At 38.5% G+C, this 20,060-nt stretch overlaps 1 protein-coding gene across 1 annotated transcript in view; it reads right to left on the minus strand.

The window, feature by feature from the left end:
* Positions 1–20,060, minus strand: part of ptprub (protein tyrosine phosphatase receptor type Ub) — a 164,114-nt gene that overhangs the window by 9,585 nt on the left and 134,469 nt on the right. Inside the window, exons 17-24 of the mRNA XM_062423421.1 lie at positions 13,561–13,633; positions 13,381–13,457; positions 9,110–9,146; positions 8,106–8,203; positions 5,256–5,372; positions 4,090–4,244; positions 2,902–3,037; positions 2,060–2,209 (exon numbers count right to left, since the gene is read on the minus strand). Of these exons, the coding sequence (XP_062279405.1) occupies positions 2,060–2,209; positions 2,902–3,037; positions 4,090–4,244; positions 5,256–5,372; positions 8,106–8,203; positions 9,110–9,146; positions 13,381–13,457; positions 13,561–13,633 (843 nt within the window). The remainder of the gene's footprint in view (positions 1–2,059; positions 2,210–2,901; positions 3,038–4,089; positions 4,245–5,255; positions 5,373–8,105; positions 8,204–9,109; positions 9,147–13,380; positions 13,458–13,560; positions 13,634–20,060) is intronic.

Here is a 20,060-nt window from a genome sequence, read left to right on the forward strand (position 1 = left end):
GAACTTGATCGGGCGAACGCTGTGGGAGGAGTTAATTTTAGGCGGGAAAAATCAAAACCAAAATGGCCGACTTCCTGTTGGGTTGAGGTCATGAGGTCAAGAGGCTTTTTTGCATATGTGGGTATAATACATATGTGTACCGAATTTTGTGAGCATAGGACAAAGTTAGCAAAATTCCCTATGGGCATTTTTGGACTTTGTAGGGGGCGCTATTCCGCCATTCTGCGTCGACCATGTGCGACCACCCAAAAATATCGAATTTCGGATGAGGCCGGACGTCCGTGCAAAAGTATAAGCATTTTCGCATTTGGGAAAGGGGCGAAATTGGGGCACGAAATGTCGGAATAATAATAATAATAATAATAATAATAATAATAATAATAATAATAATAATAATAAACATTACAATTTCAATAGGGCTTTCGCCAGGCGACTTGCAGTCGCCGCTCGGGCCCTAATAATAAACATTACAATATCAATATAGCATTTTTCCCTGGGGGTCTTCCATACCACATGATTACTTGATTACTTTGGGGTCACTTGCACTTTGGGGTCACTTGCACGTTGGGGCATGAACGAATTTCAATAGGGCTTTCGCCAGGGCCCTAATAATAATAGGGTGTATACTGAAGTTTTATAAGAAAAAAAACCTCAAAGGAAATATTGCATATTTTTGCATATATTGCAGAATTTCTTCCATGAACTCTTTGTTCATTTAGCCGTTATCACATTAGACAACATAAAACAAATTTTTGGATTATTCATTTACAGAATCAATAATACATCTGTGACTTTGCTGATCTCAACACTACAGGCTGGCTGTTTGCTGTCTGCAGGTTGAAAGAATATAAAGCAGAGAGCTCATTGGACAGTGCAGAGGGTTTCAACAACAGTTTTAGATGGATAAGTCGACACAGTCAAAGCAAGGTAAGTCACATTTTCCTTTATGAAGAACTGACAGTTTGTAATCAGAGTGTCTCACCACCAACAGCACAATTATATAATCATAAACAACACATCCATCATCAATCCTATGTAGTGTATAAGAATCAAACTGTATACAATTAAAGGAGAAGCTTGGGCTTTTTTCAGTATTACTTTGAAATGCTAAACCTGGAATCAATGCGGCTGCTGGTTGAGCACTGCAGCAGGGGAGTGAGGGAGGTGAGGGGTGGGAGGGTGGTGATGAGGCAGGTAAAGCATGTGGGGAACACAGCTGGCTCTTTTCTCCTAATCAACATCTAATAAAATTTTCAGAGGCCGCATTCCTACAAACCAGGAGGAGGATTTCAATGACAGTCACGCATAATCAAAAGTGAAAGGAAACCTGCAATATGCACACACACAAGCACACACATACAAAGAGACGCACATACATATGGATGCATACACATTCATTAGTCTTCTCCTTTCTGCACTTTTTGTTGATTTTAAAGTGTCTGTGCTTTCAAGAATATTTCCACAACAAAGGAAATGTAGTTACTGTCTATTGTTTATGTGGCTGAATATGAAACAAAGATACAGTAGACATCAGAAAATATGCAATTCAGATGTATTTGTATATAATGGATCATCAATATGGTGGCCTCTGGGTGCAACTTTATCATCAGTCAGACTGTGAAAACATCCTCATCTGTTAATGCTGTTATTAATAGTAGTAGTAAAATTAGTTAACAATGTAGTACAACTAGTAGTCATATGTAGTCACTGTAGGTAGACACAAAATGGTTGTAATTCTTTATCTGTACTGTTTACTTGGTAGTTCTATAGTAGTATTAAAAGTGGTAATACACTACAAGTAGAAGTAGTTTGAGTGGTAGTATTAGTATTGTAGTTACAAAAAAACTAGCAGTAAAAAGTAATAGTAGGCTCTGTTAAGGTAACTGAAACTATTTTGTTGATGGTAGCTAATAAACTGCACTATAAATGCAAATGACTGTGTGTGGGCAGTGTAATTCAGAATACATGTTTGCAAGTTTCATGTTTAATGGATTCATAACTCAAAATGAAAATGCACTTAAAAATTGATCGAGGTCAGACCACCCTGCACGAGACTGACCTGAAACTCTTCCCGTAGTTGGGAGGAATTACTCTGGGAATCAACTCGCAGCATCTCTTTGTACGTGACAGCAAACTCGTTCACTAAGATGGCCGTCTCTCCGCACAAACAGGCCTCCAGAATGGCATCGTGGATGAAGATATACTGCTCCTGCGAGGAGAACAGAGATGTAGAAGTGTACATGTGAGGGCAGGTATATGTACTATTGTGGGTTTCAATTAACACCTGAGAGTATGTTATATATCTGCAAACAGCTTAACAGACTTTAAAAGAAACAGAGGGAGGTTAAGAACATATGTAGATATAAATAAATTAAAAGGCAATATGAAGAATTAATTTTCATAACCTGCCTTGTTCTGAATTAAACGTGCTATAATGTTGGTAGTGTATCAAAGCTATTTGAGAATAAATAAATATTTGTAAGTAAACAAACACACGCCGTGTGCATTTAATTAGAGCACCCCTGCAAATAACTACAAATGTCATAAACAGCTATGTCAATGTGGGATTTACATAATAAGGGGTGAAAATGTAAATTATCTTCACATCTAAAGAACAGCACGTGCCTACGCAGCATACTGAGAGACAATGTGAGTCTTTTCTCTAAAACTATTGCAATGACCTTTCCAGGAGTCCCAGAGGGGGAGTATGATAATACACCCCCCTCGCTCTCTGAATTTCCAATTAACAGGAAACAAATGTTTAAAAACCTGACTCTTCAGAACTTTTCCAGTGGAGAGAGGTTACCATGTTATGACCAGTGATGTGATAACCTTCTGAATAAGTGCAAGAAAAATTAGTGTGAATGTGAAGTGGCCTCCATGCTGTGCAGTTGACCTAACCTCTGTCTGGATCATGTTGATGCGTCGAGAGCAGAGGGTTTTGACACAGTTGTAGATATCCACCACACCTTCACACTCAGCCATGTCCAACATGACATCCAGCACAATGTAGCAGCCAGTGCGACCCGCCCCCACACTGGCACACAAACAACATCTTTCATTAGGAATTATGCACAATCTTACAACAATAAATAATCGTATGCCTGCTCAAGTTCATGCAGTCTATTAGCAGTACGTGATTTAAAAGGGTCTCAAGGGAGTGCTACAATGTGTAAGATGAGGGTTGTGGAGTTTACCCAGGTACCACTAGTGCTCGTGGTAAAAAGAGGGAGAGTTAACTTACTAGCTGTTTGACTCTACTTTTATGAATTTCAAGGAAAACTGTATGAGGCTAATACATTTTGGCATTAAATTACTGAAAATAAGGTTTATTCAAATTTACTACATTATGATTGGACAGTAACTTCTGTAATGGATATTCTCATAAGGCATTTTGAATTCTAAGTTAATGAAAGTTTTGCTAGCAGTAAAAGTGAAATCATAAAATTCTGTTACTGTAGTATTAATACATAAAATGAAGATTCTGAAGGGCTGCATACAAATAATTGAGTTTGATTTTCAAAATACAAAGAAATATGTTTGCTTGTACAGAACCTGTCAGAAGTTTAGACAATCTTTCTCTTTCAAACGAATGGTAAGGTGTGTCCAAACTTTGGATTGGTACTCTATATCCATAAAGGTTTGATGTAACATTTTCGAGTTGAGCCAAGTCCTAATTTTGTCCCAGGTTGTTTCTCTCATAATTAGCATTTTTACATTTGACATTTTTGAACTGAAAATTACATTTGAATAACGATATACAGTATTGCTTTGTATGTAAAATCTAACAGGAAAAATATGTCTTCTCTAGTTTTCCCAAAGTGGTGAAAAGTACTTAACATAGGCTAGCAAGCAAGACTACCGAAAAGTAGCCTACCGATGCTTTTGGCTGTTTCCGTCAGTCACACAAATCTTTACTTTCACATCATAGCGATCCCAAGTCTCAAAAACGATTATTATTCTATTACAATATGCTAAATATACTGATTATATTCTGTACATTATTTGTGATAAAACATATACAAACAGCATTATTGTTGGTTTAGTTTTGAAACAACAGCTTACAGTAGTTAATAGGAAACACATTACCTGCAGTGGACCACCACAGGGCCAGCATCAGGAGGTGTAGAGGCTTTCACTCTACGTATAAATGCCAACAGTCCAGTAGCGTGATAGGGCACCCCATGCTCAGGCCAGGATGTGAAGTGGAACTGACGGACCTCGTGCTTGGTTGAGTATCCTCTCTGTCAACAGACACATAGTACACATTAGCATTACATGGAAAACACTACATTTATATGGCTTACATTCAAACCATGGTAGCCTACAGGCCCTTTTTTCATCCAAGAAATGCTCCCACCCATTCAGAGATGGCCCCCCTTCGTGATAGATGTGACAGATTTTTCGGTTCAGTGTGAGGACAACCAGGACATTATTTACGTTGGGTGTTAGGTCTTCTAGGACAGCTAGGCCTCTGGGCATCACATGCTTATAGCAGCTGCAGTGTGACAGACATGTGGAAAAGAATTACTGAGGCTCTCTTAGCTAAGGGAGAGCTGGGAGGTGTCTCCTCTCTACTGGGAGCCTGCTGCAGTCACACAGCAATTTCGTCCTCAGTACAGAGATGATAAAGTAAAGCGAGCAAAGCAAAGATTTGTTGAAGACAGAAATCCCAAAAAAGAAAAGAGCTATGAAAAACAAGCTGTCACCAGCTCCCAAATTCTTGCCGATTTGAATAAGCAGAAGCATGCATGCCCATGGAGAGCAAATGTGACAGTGTGATGATAATGCTGTGTTTGTGCCACTGTCACTCCAGTGTTGCTCTGAGCCTCTGTGCTTTCCAATGAGAGATCCCCTGGGAGATTGACAGCAAGGAGGCCATCAGGGGCAAAACACTGTAACAGCTATGTTGGAAAGACAGCAGGGACATTCAAATAGCTACTGGTGTTAATTCCTCTCAATTTAACATGTGGCCCTCATGCCCATCAGCAGTAAATCCTGTCAAGTATCTAATCCCTTCTATTAATAAACTATTTTTAATTTTAATTCATACTTTACCTGGTAACAAAAAAACACGGCTAACTATGTGTTTATATGAACGAGTCGCAGTAATGTATGAAATAGAAATAAAGAACTAGCAGTTAGAAGCATCTGATTTCTTTCTACCCATCACATTTGTAAAATGAAAACGTTATAACAATTATTACCAAATGCAAAAGAAGGTAGGCAAAATTTAAATCTTGAAGGTAACTCACCCTCTCCAAGGCAAAGGTGCGAACTGTGTATTCAGCCAGTGTCTCTGTCTTAAGCAGAGTGATCTTTATGTCACCATACATCTCGCTGTCATCAGGCCAGTATTTACAGCATTTAACCTGTTTAAAAACAGTGACACAACCAACTTAAACCTTGCGATGACATTTCTGGAAAATGCTCCAACAAAACTGTAGAAGCATGCTGAAGATGCAACATAAAACAAGAGCAAGAGTCTACTACCATGCTAGCGGCTTCTTGAGGCACAGCGGTACTTTAACTGAATGATGCAGATGTTGAGCTGGTATAATGTTTACCATGTTCAGCATCTTAATTAAAAAACAAACAAAATAGTGTGCTATTTGATATTTAGTAATATACACAAAGTACAGCTAAGGATAATGGGAATACCATTAGTTTTGCAGGTATTTTGTTAAAAAAAAATCTAACTAATAGGCACATTTGACCTGATGATTGTATTATATGGGAAGTTAAGGGATCACCAAATCATTATTCATCCTGAAGGGGACATGCATAAAACCCATGACAACCCATTCAATACTTTAAATATTCCAGTTTGGACCAAATAAGTGGACCAACCAACATTGCCATCCATAAAGGCAAGCAAGTATGAAAAGTTTGTAAAATTCTGACTTAAAATCTTTAGTTTTTATTTAATTAATGTATAATCCTTTTATTAATCTATTGTTAAAGAAGAGTGTTTGTACACATGAAAATCCTGCTCATTCTCTGCTATTAAAATGCTGTAGGTGGTTCTGCTCCAGTAGAAATCAGTCAAATCCAGTCATTGTGGTCTAACTTCATCACTGAAGTACATAATGTAATCATTCTAACTATCAACCAGCTATTCACAACGCAACTGGCTGTGTTGTCATGTTTGCTTGTGAACTTGTCAAGAGTTACAGACTGTAGGTTTAAGTGAGGGTTTGCTGAATAAATTAAATGACACTGTTATACCCTTCCTTTGGCCATCTTTGGATTTCCAGGGATTAAAGGTCCTTTCCATTATCAGAAATTTAAGCGCTGAATTCATAAAAGCATAATAAAGTGAAAGCATAATAATCTTATAGGATTAATTCTAAAAATTAATTTGACAGCTAAAGAGATAAAATCACACCTGCACCATTGTAACGTAGAATTAAGTAATTATAAAGTATAAGTAGGTATAAGTGATTATATATCAAAAATATAAAGCACCTCATTTGTTGCTTTAACTAGAACAGATATATATATATATATATCAATGTGAAATTTAATAAGTTAATGTACAGAGGTAACACTTCAAATACTGAGGAAGAACAAAAGCTGCATGTTCCTTTGCAGATTTTTTATCTCAGAAGCAAAGAATGGCGGGAAGCATAATGCAATCTTTCTCACCAACACCAGGCACAAAAGAGGTCATTTTTTTATTTAATAGAGGCGTTATTTGGATTTAGCCACACAGACCAGTCCTCATTTGTTGACTGTTTCACGGAATTGTTGGGATGGAGAACCAAATTGGACGTAGGGCTAAAGCTAGAAAAATGGTGTGATTTTAACCATTTACTGAGGTAATACACTTCTCTTGCCTTGACTGAAAAGGATGAGGCACTTTTCAACAGAACTCATAAACTACAGGTATTTATGTGATGTAGAAAATAAGAGTACTAGAGTAAAGCCATTAAACTTGTGTAGTCATGCAGTGTATATGTAAGGACACAAGCCCTTAATACAGTATGGGGCTCAGAATAGTTTTATAGCACTATTTATGGACTCTATAATTATTATAATCTTGAGATACATTTTCATAACACGCCATAGCAATTTTGCGATATCGTATATAAAAGTAATAATAATAATAAAAAAGAATATATATATAATTCATGTAACAATCCTTTAAAATGTTCAAATAAGAATGTATAACTCAACTTGTTTATTTAATCTGTACATAAATGGTGCAGGTGGGCAGATTTTTTTAAGCTAAGCTGCTGGAGTTAGCTTCATATTTATCATACAGATATGAGAGTGGTATCTCCTTTTATATAACTCCTGCAAGTAAGCAAATAATGATGTATAATGCACTCCCAGGTCTACATTTATATTCTGGGGGTCAACAGTCTCTGCTGTTATATCTGATGTGATATCCTATCTATCTATTTCAGCAGTTCAGCATCTGTCTGTACCAAGCAGCAACCACTGCTTGAAATTGAAGCCAATGAGGAAGTCACTTACAGTGCAATACCACCAATAGTCAGTAGGTGCTGGTTTTAAAAAGTTGTTGGTTCTAATTGACTCCCATTCAAAAAGTGTTAACTTATCTCTAGTCATTACATTTTTTCCAACAAGTCATTATGGTATTAATTGCTCAATTCAGCCCCCTGCTAAGTGTGCTGGTGGTCATTTTGGAAATTATTACTCTATAATAAGATATGAAGAGAAATTTTAGCTTTGTCTGCAGTGTGAGCATTGATTGATAGTTGTTGGGCTATTGTCACAGTATTTTGGTAAGTTTATAATGATAAATAATGACACCTGCTGTGTTAGACAGCTAATGTTAGCAAAATTCTGAACTGTTTGCTGTTCCTGGTAAGTTAGCATTGGCTTCAGTCCAACTTGGCAGGGTTTTTCCAGACACCTTATTTCGAAGATTTATTGTGTGATTAATAGGTTTCACATACAGTAGGTGCAGGACATTGTCCCAAGTATTAACAGCTTTTTGATTGCCACTTACATGCACAGTAAGAGTTTGCATGCAAGTGGCACTTTTTGGCTGCGGTCAACACCTATCAAACACATAAAATGATTGCTTATAGTGAATTTGAGATGGGGGGGGGGGGGGTGTCCACATCACTTACCCTGCCAACCTCAACCAGCTTTGTGATCATGACGATGCTGAAACAATTTTCCTGCCACACCATCCTCCAAAAATCATACAGTGTTTCCTGCTTGGGTCCTAGTAGGCAGAAGGAAGAAATAACAGACAGAGAGAAAAAAACAGCTGCATCAAAGTCTGCCGTCTCAAAAAGGGAGTTCTGTTGTAAAATCTCGTATTATTGTGACCTAAGTGTCCTTAGACGGCAGGCTACTGATCTCTAAAGATTGTGCCGTCAGTAAAGCTATTGGGAATTCCAGGCAGAGGGAAGGGGCGATGGGTGACAAAACAACAACAGTAGTTGATGATGAAAGCCTGGAAGACCATCAGTCACTCATTGTCATCTGAGGAGGAGATGCTCAGGAAGCAAGATACAAGTTTAAAACGAAGATCACGTAGGAGGGAAACGCTCAGAGAGACAAAAACATTGCTGACATCTTTTTTTCCTTTCTTACAGGTTCCATCTGCCTCTCTCTGTCTCTCTTTTGCAGAGAAAGAGGAGGTGCTGGTGCAAGATAAGCAGAGGAGACCTTGAGTGACTTTGTGATGGGGGCTCCCTAGAAGCAGATGCTCCTTGGGGGTTTAGACATTTTTAGCAGTCCAACTGTCCATCAGAACCAACTTTGTATTTGAGCTGCAGAGGGTGAACTAAAGGTTCTCCCTTCAAAAATGAACATAATGCTCCACATGCCACAAAGATTGAATAGCTATAATTAATGTGTTTAATTATTCACCTCCTCTCATGATTAATTCATTGACATTACTAACACAGCCTTCATGGATTGGTAGTCAGACTATCACCTTTGGATTTGCCAGAGAAATGTTGTTGGCAAGGGACTGTGCATGAGAAGGATCATTGGCTGGATCATCTTCAATTTATTACACCATGACAAAAGGTACTTATCATCCAGAATGTACACACACACATGTACAACAACTAGCCTTGCTATAGTGAATGTGTGTGTGTGTGTGTATATGAATACTCACCCTGAGTGGCGATGAAGTGGTTGGATCGATGGTAGCCCTGAAAGAGAGAAGAGGGATGACATGCTGAGTAAGCCATCTGCACCTCAGGTACGGCTGTATGGGGCGGGTGTCTGTCTCACCCTTTTCTTCCCGTCTTCGCTGCATTTTTGCTCTCCCACTCTCTCTGACCTATCGCTGATTCAAGACCATGACTTTGCCCTCAGAGAGTCCACAGAGTTTTTGGAGAAGTTTAGGGAACACATTACTGCATCTTGACACACTGGTGATAAGTCTCTATAAAAGTTATTCTTTCAGCACAAATCTTTTTATTTTCCACTGTGGGAGGTCAGGCCAGCTGACTGAACAATGCCCAAATCCCTCTGACAATTTAATAAAGACATGATAAAGAAACTAAAGGCACAGGCTCTTCAATTTCAGTTGTCCGGTTTATTTATCAAACTGAACCTCAAAGTGCTGTCCCATAAAGCCAAATCATTATTCACTGAAAATGCAATGTGTACTACATCTGAGATGATGACGCTCACAAACCAAAACCTTTGAATTCTTACTCTAATGTCACAAACGTGTCTTCAAAACACATCAAACGAGTGGAGGAATGTCTTACATAGGTTTCACATAAATGCATGACATTATCACCAACATAAAGAATCTTAAGAGGAAAAATATGCCATGTACAGTACTCCTTCATATCAAAGGATGTGACAGTCTTTGATATAGATGACAGACATTTTTCATATAGTGGGTATGGGGTGAATATGGATGAACAATGAAATGTCACCTCTACAGACCTTAAGGGGAATAAACACATCAGAGGCCACCTGAAGGACTTTGATGCATGGACACTTAAAGGACAGTCCAACTGTTCAAAGGAAATCCTCCTGAAAATATGAAGTGCTTACTGTATCTAACCTTGCAATGGTGAGTGAGACACCTGTTTCAGAGACATCTCTATATGAAGACATCACCCTGGAAACCACATGGACATTGTGGTTCATGTATTGTTTGTCATTTTGAGAGGAGCAGCTGGAAAAGATAACTAATGCCCCAATTACCTTACACAGCTCTGTGGACTGGAGAAGGCAGGGAGGGAATAATCTGAGTAAACTCCCAATCCCACCAGCTCTCATCAAATCAGTGTGATCGGACAATTCATGCTGGTAACAGTTTTTATCTTTTTGCAGAGGGCATCTTCCTAATATGCTGAGTCTGTCCACGTTGCTGATGGATTGCACCCAGTCAGATAAACGGGGACATGTTTGAAATGGAGATGGATGACCAGTGCTGTGAGGCCTGCTATCCACAATTCCTCTGGCCCCGGCCAAACACTATCAGCATGAATGCTACCACTCCTCCACTTAAGATGGTCACCATAGCAAACTTCCTGAGTCTTGGCCACTTATGATAACTAACAAAGACAGCAGGGTCCTCCCAGAGAGGACACATCTCCTTATGTTCATTTAAAATCATTAGCTAAAAGGGTTTTCTTATACCTTTTTTTTGTTAAATGTGGGCAAACCTGAAGCACACTGACCTTTGAGCATTTGTGGATAGATGATAGTGGAAAGAGAAGTGGGAAGTGGGAAGAGAACGGGGGGGGGGGGAGGGGGAAGCAAAAATAGATCGATGGCAGGCAAAAGAACGAGCAGTGAAGTACTTACTTCCCTGTTAATCCGAATCTACAGGGTCCAAGGTCGAGGAAGTGGGGAGGGGGGTAGAAAAAGAAGACATATAGGCTAGTTAATGAAAGAAGCTTTTGGTAAATAGCAGTTTTTGGTTACAGACAGGTGGGAAGAAGTGTGTGTGCATGCAAGCGTTTTTTGTGTGAGTACAGCAAAACTTAGGGTTATGTGTTTGAGCGCTCATTGTTCATGGTAATTTATGATTTAGGGGCCAATTTTCTCAATGAAAATAACCTTCAGTTTCATTTCATACTGTTTTGTTTGTGCTAAGGATTTTTATCTTAAAGTAAGTAAAGACAAGCGAAATCCTGCTATGTCTCACAGACATTACAGTGGTAATTGGGAAATAAGACGAACAGCAATAGTGTTTTATTATTATTTTATTGCATTTTGCATTGCAGCGTAATTGGCTGGACGAATAATTTCACGAGGGCATGTTTTTGAAGTAGGTAAAAAATGTACTGTGACGAACCACAGCACTTTTAAAAAGGAGTTGCAATGCCTGTAATTACTCTTTAAAGCCCCTTAAAACTTGGATTCTGATCTGTATTATTTCTCTAAAGCGTTAAATATTCCTGACCACGACAGCATTAATTAAGGTTAAAGGTAAAGGTATTATTTATTAAAAGCTTAACACTGAGATAATCAGATTCATTAGGGCTGTGTGTGTGTGGTTTGATCAGATTTGATTGACAATAGCCTGGCAAAATAAGAAAACAACTGCATAACTGTTTTTATATTGTTTCAAATGTTGATATATATGAGATTGATGCACCAATATACTGTATGTGACCATCTTTTTCCAACTGAGCCCCTCCCACTTCAAACCACTGACAAAAGCAGAGGAAAAAAAAATTCTCTGCAGAAAATATGTTTTTATATGACCGAACTGCTCACAGTACAAAATAGATTGTTCGGGTCTTTTAAGATAAGTTATAAGGTATTAGAACTACTTCTTTTTTCTTTTCTTTTTTTACATTAACTACATTTACCATAGACTAAACTGATTAACAGCATGACAGTGTATGTTTGTCAATACATGTATGTGATTTTGGTTTTATGGCCGTGCTACACCTGACAGTAAGACCCTGTTACTCGTTAGATGCAGGCAAAATGTAAATTAGCAACAGCCATGACGCAGTGGACAGCTCCACATTTGCAACAAATGCAGGGAGCTGTCAAACATATGCAAAGTTCTTCACCTCTTCAAGCAAAACACACTGCAGCCAGGCAAAGACTCAGGCATTAAGTGACAGACAAAGAGGAAATGGAGAGCTTGCACTTTCTCACCTCTCTTTTGAAAGCACAACAATGTTTCAGAGGGTAGAAAAACTTTTCCATTTAACCTCTGGTGAAACAATCACAGGTGGTCCAAAAATATGCTCCACTGTGGCTAAGTAGTTACTATTCAGCTTTCCAGGTCAGCCTTGTCATGGAGTAACATAACTGACACTGAAGCGGTTGTTGAGTGGTGTTTTCTCTCTAATGCCTGCACCTCCATGGCCTAAGCACTAATGGAGACCAACACAATAACTACAGTCCTAACAAGCCAGGTTTTTAATGCTCTTTCATTGTAATGAACCCTCTAAAAGCATCTCACCACTGGCTATTCTCTGCAGGGAAATAAAAGACAGGACAAATGCCTGTAGTGTCAACATTAAATTGATACAATTTGTCCAAAAAAGGAGGAATCCAAACACATTAAATGAGAACTTATGCACCTTGTAATTTTAGCTCCCTAAAAATATATTTTTAAAATCTTTATAAAGTTTTTGACAAAAACACAATATTTAACCTATTATCAACCTCAAACAGGAGTGGGAGTGCATCACCATGCCTCAAATTCTTACAGCAAACAATATTTACTTTAAAGTAGTCCCAATGAGAGGGGAGCAAAACAAATCTTGTGAGATAAAGAAATAGCACCAGATTGCCACACTTCCCTAGACATAATTCAAATGAGTAGCAAAAGCTGACGACCCCGCTACAACAAATTGACAACAGGGAGACAAATGCAAATGTCTATCTGCAGTATATCTGGTAGCTAAAACTGAATAAACACAGCCTCCTCTAGCTTTTATGAATGGGAACACGTATGAATGAGACCTTGTGTGACACATTAGCAACATGTACATGTATTTCATATGATCAGTGAGAATGTTACCGTGGCACTGCATGTGTGGCAGACAGTTAAGGTGAACAGTGGAAAGGATCATCTCCTTTCGGCCCATCCAGAGATTGAATAACATCAATCACGTCTATTTAATTTAGGGGGATTTGTGGCATCTTACAGAAAGGTTCATCTCCTCTGCAAGGCATTAAATGCATTTAATAAAAGTGATAGCAGACTTAGTCTGGGTCAGGGATCCAGGGCAGCAATTGACAACCATGACATCTGGCAAAACGCTGCTGAGAAGGGTGTTTGATTGGATGAAAGCTTCCAGGTGAAAGTGGGCCAGCAGACTGGTGAGCTTACAGGAATGAGAGAGATGGACTGTGGCTTTGCAGGGTGTGAGAGATAGAAACTCAGTAGAGGCTGACGATTTGTATCCCATGTCGAACAGTGGCATAAAAAAAGAGAATTAGACTCACATCGATGTAGTTAGCGTTAATGTAGTCAGAGTTAGGGTCTCCCAAAAGGGGGTGGAGCTTGACTCTGTGGCGGTCATCTGAGATGGATAAAAATATAAGAACAAGGCGTTGAAGTAGAAACTTTTCACAATATTTTAGATTTCTTTTTTATACAGGACAAAATGTGTTCTGATGACTTACATCCTGACAAGGTGTCATGCCTCCCTTTGGTTTTGTCCTTCTTCTTTGTGCAATCCCAGCCATCAAAGAAGCTCTGCAGAGATGAAAAGGACACTTGTTGTAGATGATCGGTACAGGGTCCCTCTACATTAACCACTCAAACATCTTAGATAAACACTAAATCACTGTTTCAACACATCTTTTATTTTGTTTCATGGTTAGCGTGATAAAAGCCTGTCGGCACATCCCTCAAGCATGGCTGAGGCTTAGATCAAGAGCTGTTTTATGTTTTATCCTGAGGAGAGGTTCAGTGATTCATGCGTGATTTGTAATTAAACAAAACAGTGCCACAAGCATCAAATAATCTTCATCTGATCCCCTAGCCCTTAAGAGTTATGGGTCGCCAGTTGCACCTATTCTTGTAAGAGCCCTCAGCAGTAAAGGTTAGAGTCAAAATTTGAACCCAATGGCTATATTTCAGTTCAAATTTGAGTTCAAATTTTGTGCATACAATCATTGGGATTTTAAAGAGACACATCAAAATAAACAATTAATTTATTTCTTTACAGGTGAGGCTCATGGATGACATAACTCTTAAACCGACCATCTGCTAAACCCCTCTCTGAAACAGTCCAATTATAGCTTTGTCTCACATAACCAGACCTATGTCTGCACTGTAAAGAACCGTCATCATTTTGCTATTGGAAAAAAAATGCTTTGGCTTGTTTGTATTTCTTTAAATCAATCACAATCGTCTTGGGATGGCGCTAAACCCAGGATACAGCAACAGTACCCCTGCAAAATAGTGCTGCGGGGGAATTTGTTTTGGTGGAAAATTTGCACGTGGGGAGGTGAGAAAAAAAGACAACAGTAAAAAACGCGTATTGACTGTGATAAGACATGTAGTTGTGTGTTTTTGCTTGTAGTAGCACGTAGTTTTGTGTAGGTTGCTAGCCCAGAGGTTTTTGTTGTTGTTTTCCATAGCGAGGGGGATTTTGAAAATGGTAACATGCAGATATCAGCAGGGGAAGATAATTTAATGGCAGGGTTAAACCCACAGTCTACATCCGGTGAGTCAAACTAATTATAGCTTAGCAGCCATATGCATGGCAGGCCTGTCAAGCTCAGGATTTCTCTAAATGCCAAAATAGTCATTAAATGGGACTCTAGTGAGAGTGGTACTCAGCATCTAAAGAATTTGGAGAAGGCATTTTTTAGCAGGGGGCAAAATGTGAGGAACACTTTAAACAGTGTGTCTGCTCTAACCTACGCAGCAATCATTAGTAACAGCTAATTTAATCTTTTTTATATTTCTGCTGAATAATTTCTTAAAGTTGTATATAAGTTTTTAATACAATAACTGTTACTTTTCTGCCTTATAAATGTTGTGGTTCTTGTACATCCAGTCTGCGACCTTACTAAGTCCAACAGAACATGTATCAGCCTGTGTTCATATGTCTCTTAATATTACCTCATTTGCTTTTTAGACCAAGTAGTAACTTTTATGTCACTTCCCTTTAGCCTGTAACTGTTGCAACCCCATGAGATTCAGTTGTAATTTCAAAAAGCTAAAAAAACAATGATGGGATTTATCTTGCCACATTAAGTCAAAATCCAATCAGAAATGTCATATATGAGTTGTGAACAAAGGAAAATTGAGCAGAATAATCTTTTCCAGAAATAGAATAAACAAGCCTGACTCATGCTACCCCAAAAGGTAAAGTAAGGTAGCTTCTGTTATTTAAAATGAGTGCAGTAATTCAGTTGCCTTTGCTGCAAGTAAACTTTGAATCAATGAGTCTATCATCCTTCCTCACCTCAGCCTCAAGGTGGAAAGTGGTATAATGAAAGTTTCGGGTTCTCCAGTAAAGCCCTGATGTTGCTTTGTTGATTTAAGTTTCTGCAGTGGGAATATGACAGTAGTGATAGCAGCTGCCACACGTACAAGCCCCTTTACAACTCACTGTAAATTCTTGATCAATGTTTTTACACAACTTAGGTATTCTTCGGGGAAATAAGCGCCTATACCTTCCAGGGGAGGGTAATATTACACTCCTCTACATTTTGCTTCATAATGGAGAAAGAAACTCTGTCAAAAGTATACTCCAGCATAGAGAGGGGGGAAAAACACAAAGAGGTGTGTATTGATTTTTTGAGTGGAGTGTGTTTTGCCCGTGAGGGACAATTTAATGAGTCTACAAGCAGAGTTCCAGAGGGGGAAACTATGAACCACAGACAAAAGATGTTTTCTCTTTTTCATGAATGCCATATGCTGTGGGGTGACAGGAATGGACTTCTCCCCAGGATGTGATCTCCACTTTCAGCCACAATTGTTCCACTGGGGAAAGATAACAGCGGGGGGATATGTTCTGTGAAAGACACGTTTGTATTTACAGTTCAATTCAGGACTAACATTCCACCTGCATATCTGTACAATGCCCCTCCCAAAAAAAAAAAACCTAAAACAAACAAAACAAAGCAAAACAAACAAACAACAAAAAAACAAATTTGGACCATTTCCATATCAGTTCCTAGACCACGACCTGGCTAATTAGAAGTTCAAATTGATGATAATTTTGTTTCTCATTAATGCCAAACCAATTATATTAGATAGATAGAAGATGATTTTTACGGATCATTCTGAGCATAAGAAGGGGTAATCATGGAACATTGCCATTGCTCCAATTTCTGACCTCCAAATCCAACATGATTGATATTTTATTTTTTTTTTTTACAGTATGTGACTGCTGCCTACATCAAGAAGTATAATACCTTATAATGTCAGATGTCTTCCTACTAACCAAGATCTACCACACACTTCTTGACAGCTGCTCTATGTATCAGAGTGATGGTTACCTTTGTGAATTATATAGTATTTACGTTGCCCTATGTACTGCAGAGGGAGGTAAATACAAACATTGCCTCTCAAAAGAGGTTTTTTGGAGGTTATAGGAGCCAAGAGAAATTTTTCCCCACATTTCTTCCTCCATAGTCTTTCATCTCTCTTCCCTTCCCACTCAAGTCTCCCAGGCTCAAAAGCTCTCTGCTCTTTGCTAACCTACAATCTGTTAGCAGTGGACAGGGGACTCACTAGCTAGAGCACCTCCTGAGACGTTTAACCTCATCAGGCCTGCCTACATGACTGAGGTCTTCTATAGACCCAAATGAGGATGATTTATTCATACTTTCAGTAGCAGTGATATCCAGGTGCCTTTTTAACCCTGCTAATTAATTTCAGGGGGTGGAGAGGAGGGTTCATGGATGAATTCAGAGGAGGATTGATGGGCTCCCACACCATACCACTCTCTGCTCGCAATTATCATTCCAAGTTAGCAGTTAGCAGATATTTATTCAATGTCTTATAATGAATCACGCATGACGCTTCCAACTATTATGGGTATTTTCACACCTACACTTTTTAAATTGAACTCTGATTCATTTCCTTAGCGTGATTCATTTGGTTAGGTCTGAACACAGTAATCGTATTCAGGTGCAGACCAAAACAACCTCACCAAGACCCTTTAGAGGAAGTGGTCTGTTTGATCTTGAAACAAACAGTTGCTAACAATTAGCTGGAGAATGAATCAAGGTCCGACCTGGACTGGCGCAACATAGTATGTTGTATTTGGCCAGCTGACATTTCTATCTGTGTTTATGTTCTTGCCCTGTCCCAGACACATCTGACCAATGAATGGAGGTTCTCAAGTGGCTTGTGATGTTGCATTGTGATGTTTCAATTTATATGTGTGTAAGAAGAAACCAAACCAAGCGGGAAACACAAAAAGTTCACCAACTCATCAAATTATTCAGACCAGAGCAAACAAAGAGCCCCCTGAACTATTCAGTTTCGAGCACCTGCACAAGCAGCTGACCCCTCATCAAAATCTGCTGTAGACCACAAGTGACCTAGTGCATTTTGAAGCTCTTCTGATTTATCATATTCATCATTGAACCTCACTCCCTCAGCATCCAAACCTCAACCTCTGACCTCGGCTGTGTATCTGGATTAAAGTTTACAGACTTGATGCACTCAAACTCTTTTGAAATTAGGAATTACCCCTGATATCTCTGTCATTTATGACAGGTTAAGGCTGTTAAGGCTATTTCCTATGGCTAAAACTGAATCTGTGCTTTTCCTCATGTGTGGAAATCTCATCCACAATCTGTTGAGTACTTTTTAAACATCAAACAAAAACAATAATCTGAGAGAGGATAAATATCATCCGAGCAAAAAAAAAGTAATCTCAAAAATAAAATGTATAACTTGCAAACAAATTATCTGTGTAATCATGTAAACTATTGGACTTTGGCTATTTTCATAACATGTCCTTTTGTTTACAGTTCTCTCTTTTTCTTTCTCACTGACGGCTTTGTGGTTGCTCTCCCAGCTCTGTCCTTTGCGCTCCCTGATATTTTGCTTGCAGTTCTGACACAAACCTCTCGCATGGGCGGGTTCTTTAAGGCTGCGCCTCCATTGGCTAATGAGTTTTTGAGTGACAGCTAACTACAGCTCAATACAGCTCATTACTTTTATTATAGTAACAAAGTAAATTTAACTGGTAACGTTAATACAGACACACGTCTAGTAAAGCACAGCCAACATTTTGATAAATACTTATGCTTTATTGATCCTGAAGTGTGGCAATTTCCTCCGGTGGGTGTGCGCCAAAATGCTAAAACCCGCCCATGAACCCGCTGCACTGAACAACAACATCTGTGGTCAAGTACTAAGTAAGAAGTTGCACTTCACTATGGTGAAAAGGGAGCTAACCCACAAAGTGGAGCTTTATCTTTTGTCTTTGCTACAACCTCCCCTACAGCAACATGCTCTGAGCAGTGACTGAAAGAATGAGATCATGAATACAAAAGGCCAAAATAAGCAGTTCCGACATGGTGGCTGGCCTCACTAGAACAAGGAGCTAAACGAACTTCAGGGACCTTGATGTTGAGATGCTTCTCATCTCTCTTTTAAATATTGTATACAGGGCATACAGGAGTACAAGGAGACCTCAGGATAGAACCAGGAAAGCTTGGGGACATGATGCCTTCTAGCTGCTATAAAAGCACATGGACAACCCACAGACAAATAATCTTTTCCGCTGTGACTTTAATCCAGCTAAAGTGCTATAAAGTGGACACATGGATTAACAGTAGGTTATAGGCTTTTGGTTTTACAATAATTAATATTGATTGATTGATAATATAATGTTAAGTAAAATATAATCTAAAGTAGGGGTGTGACGATACACTCAGCTAACAAGACGAAACGATACACGATATTGTGTTCACAATAACAAGATGAGATGAGATTTTAACACTATTTTTAAGAAAACTTAAATAATGAAATATATGACTGGAAAAATAGCTTCAGTTCTGCTTTTCTAAGTATGAATTATCATATTCAGTATGTAATATGCAAGCACCCCCTCATATATCTATTTTATAGATAGATCATTTTGGTATTTATGGAAATAAAAATACAAAATTATATACAATCACAAATAACAATAATAAAGTATGAAGAATAGAAACAATTCTAGTATATAAATATAAATGAAACAAATAATTAAATTATCACAAATGAGAACATATTGCTAATAAAAAACAAATAAGAGTAAATTGCACAAATCCTATATCACACAAATACACAAGTATATAAATTGTGTTTTAATTAGGTAGTGTGACTGATTTTACTTTTTGCATTATTAGGCTACGATAGCTGCGCTAGATTCCCCCGATTCTCCTACCTCATACTATCAGTGGAGAGACCTGAGGTCAGTCTCTCCTCATCTCCTACTTCTGACCGTGAGATTTTCTCAGCAGGCAGAAGCTGCCATTCTAACAAGGTTAATGATCCACACGGAGACATTATAAGAAGACATGACATGTTATTTTTTGTTTTTTGTTTTGGCGTGCGCACCCCGTGCTGCCCCCTGAATGCTGCTTTGCTAAACAACATTCACCTCGACGAGAAATATCGTCATGTTTTAATGTCATCACACCCCTAATATAAAGTGTTAATATAATTGATTTGCGAAGTCAGCTATTATATAACAACAAAACACCTATTACTCATACACAATAACTGACAGTTTGAGTGAAGATATTGACCATGACCTCGTCCATCATTGAGCAAAGCAGCCTGAGCTGACATTTTTTAGGTTTTTTAGGTTTTCCAACTCCTCAAAGGTGTTTCTGCTGAAACAGTGTCAGCATGAATATCTGAGAAAAAAGTGAAAAGGCCTCCGACTCTGACATTGGGTTATGTACATAAAAGCTTTTTGAATATTCTTGTTCTCTCACTTGCTGTACTGTGGAAACAAAAAAATACAAATTACATTCAAGCTGTTCAATTTACAGTGAAGCCTCGTTGCTAAAGTCACAGTGTGAATAGAGAGGTTTTACATTACACTGTTCTGTAGAAGCATTTGACACTGACGCACCACCAGCAGTACTTTATATCGCTATTAATTTCATGTAGTCATTTCAAGTGTAATAGCTGCCTCTATTGTCTTATGTTG

Source organism: Scomber scombrus, chromosome 7, assembly GCF_963691925.1.
Source record: "Scomber scombrus chromosome 7, fScoSco1.1, whole genome shotgun sequence".
Lineage (NCBI taxonomy): Eukaryota > Metazoa > Chordata > Actinopteri > Scombriformes > Scombridae > Scomber > Scomber scombrus.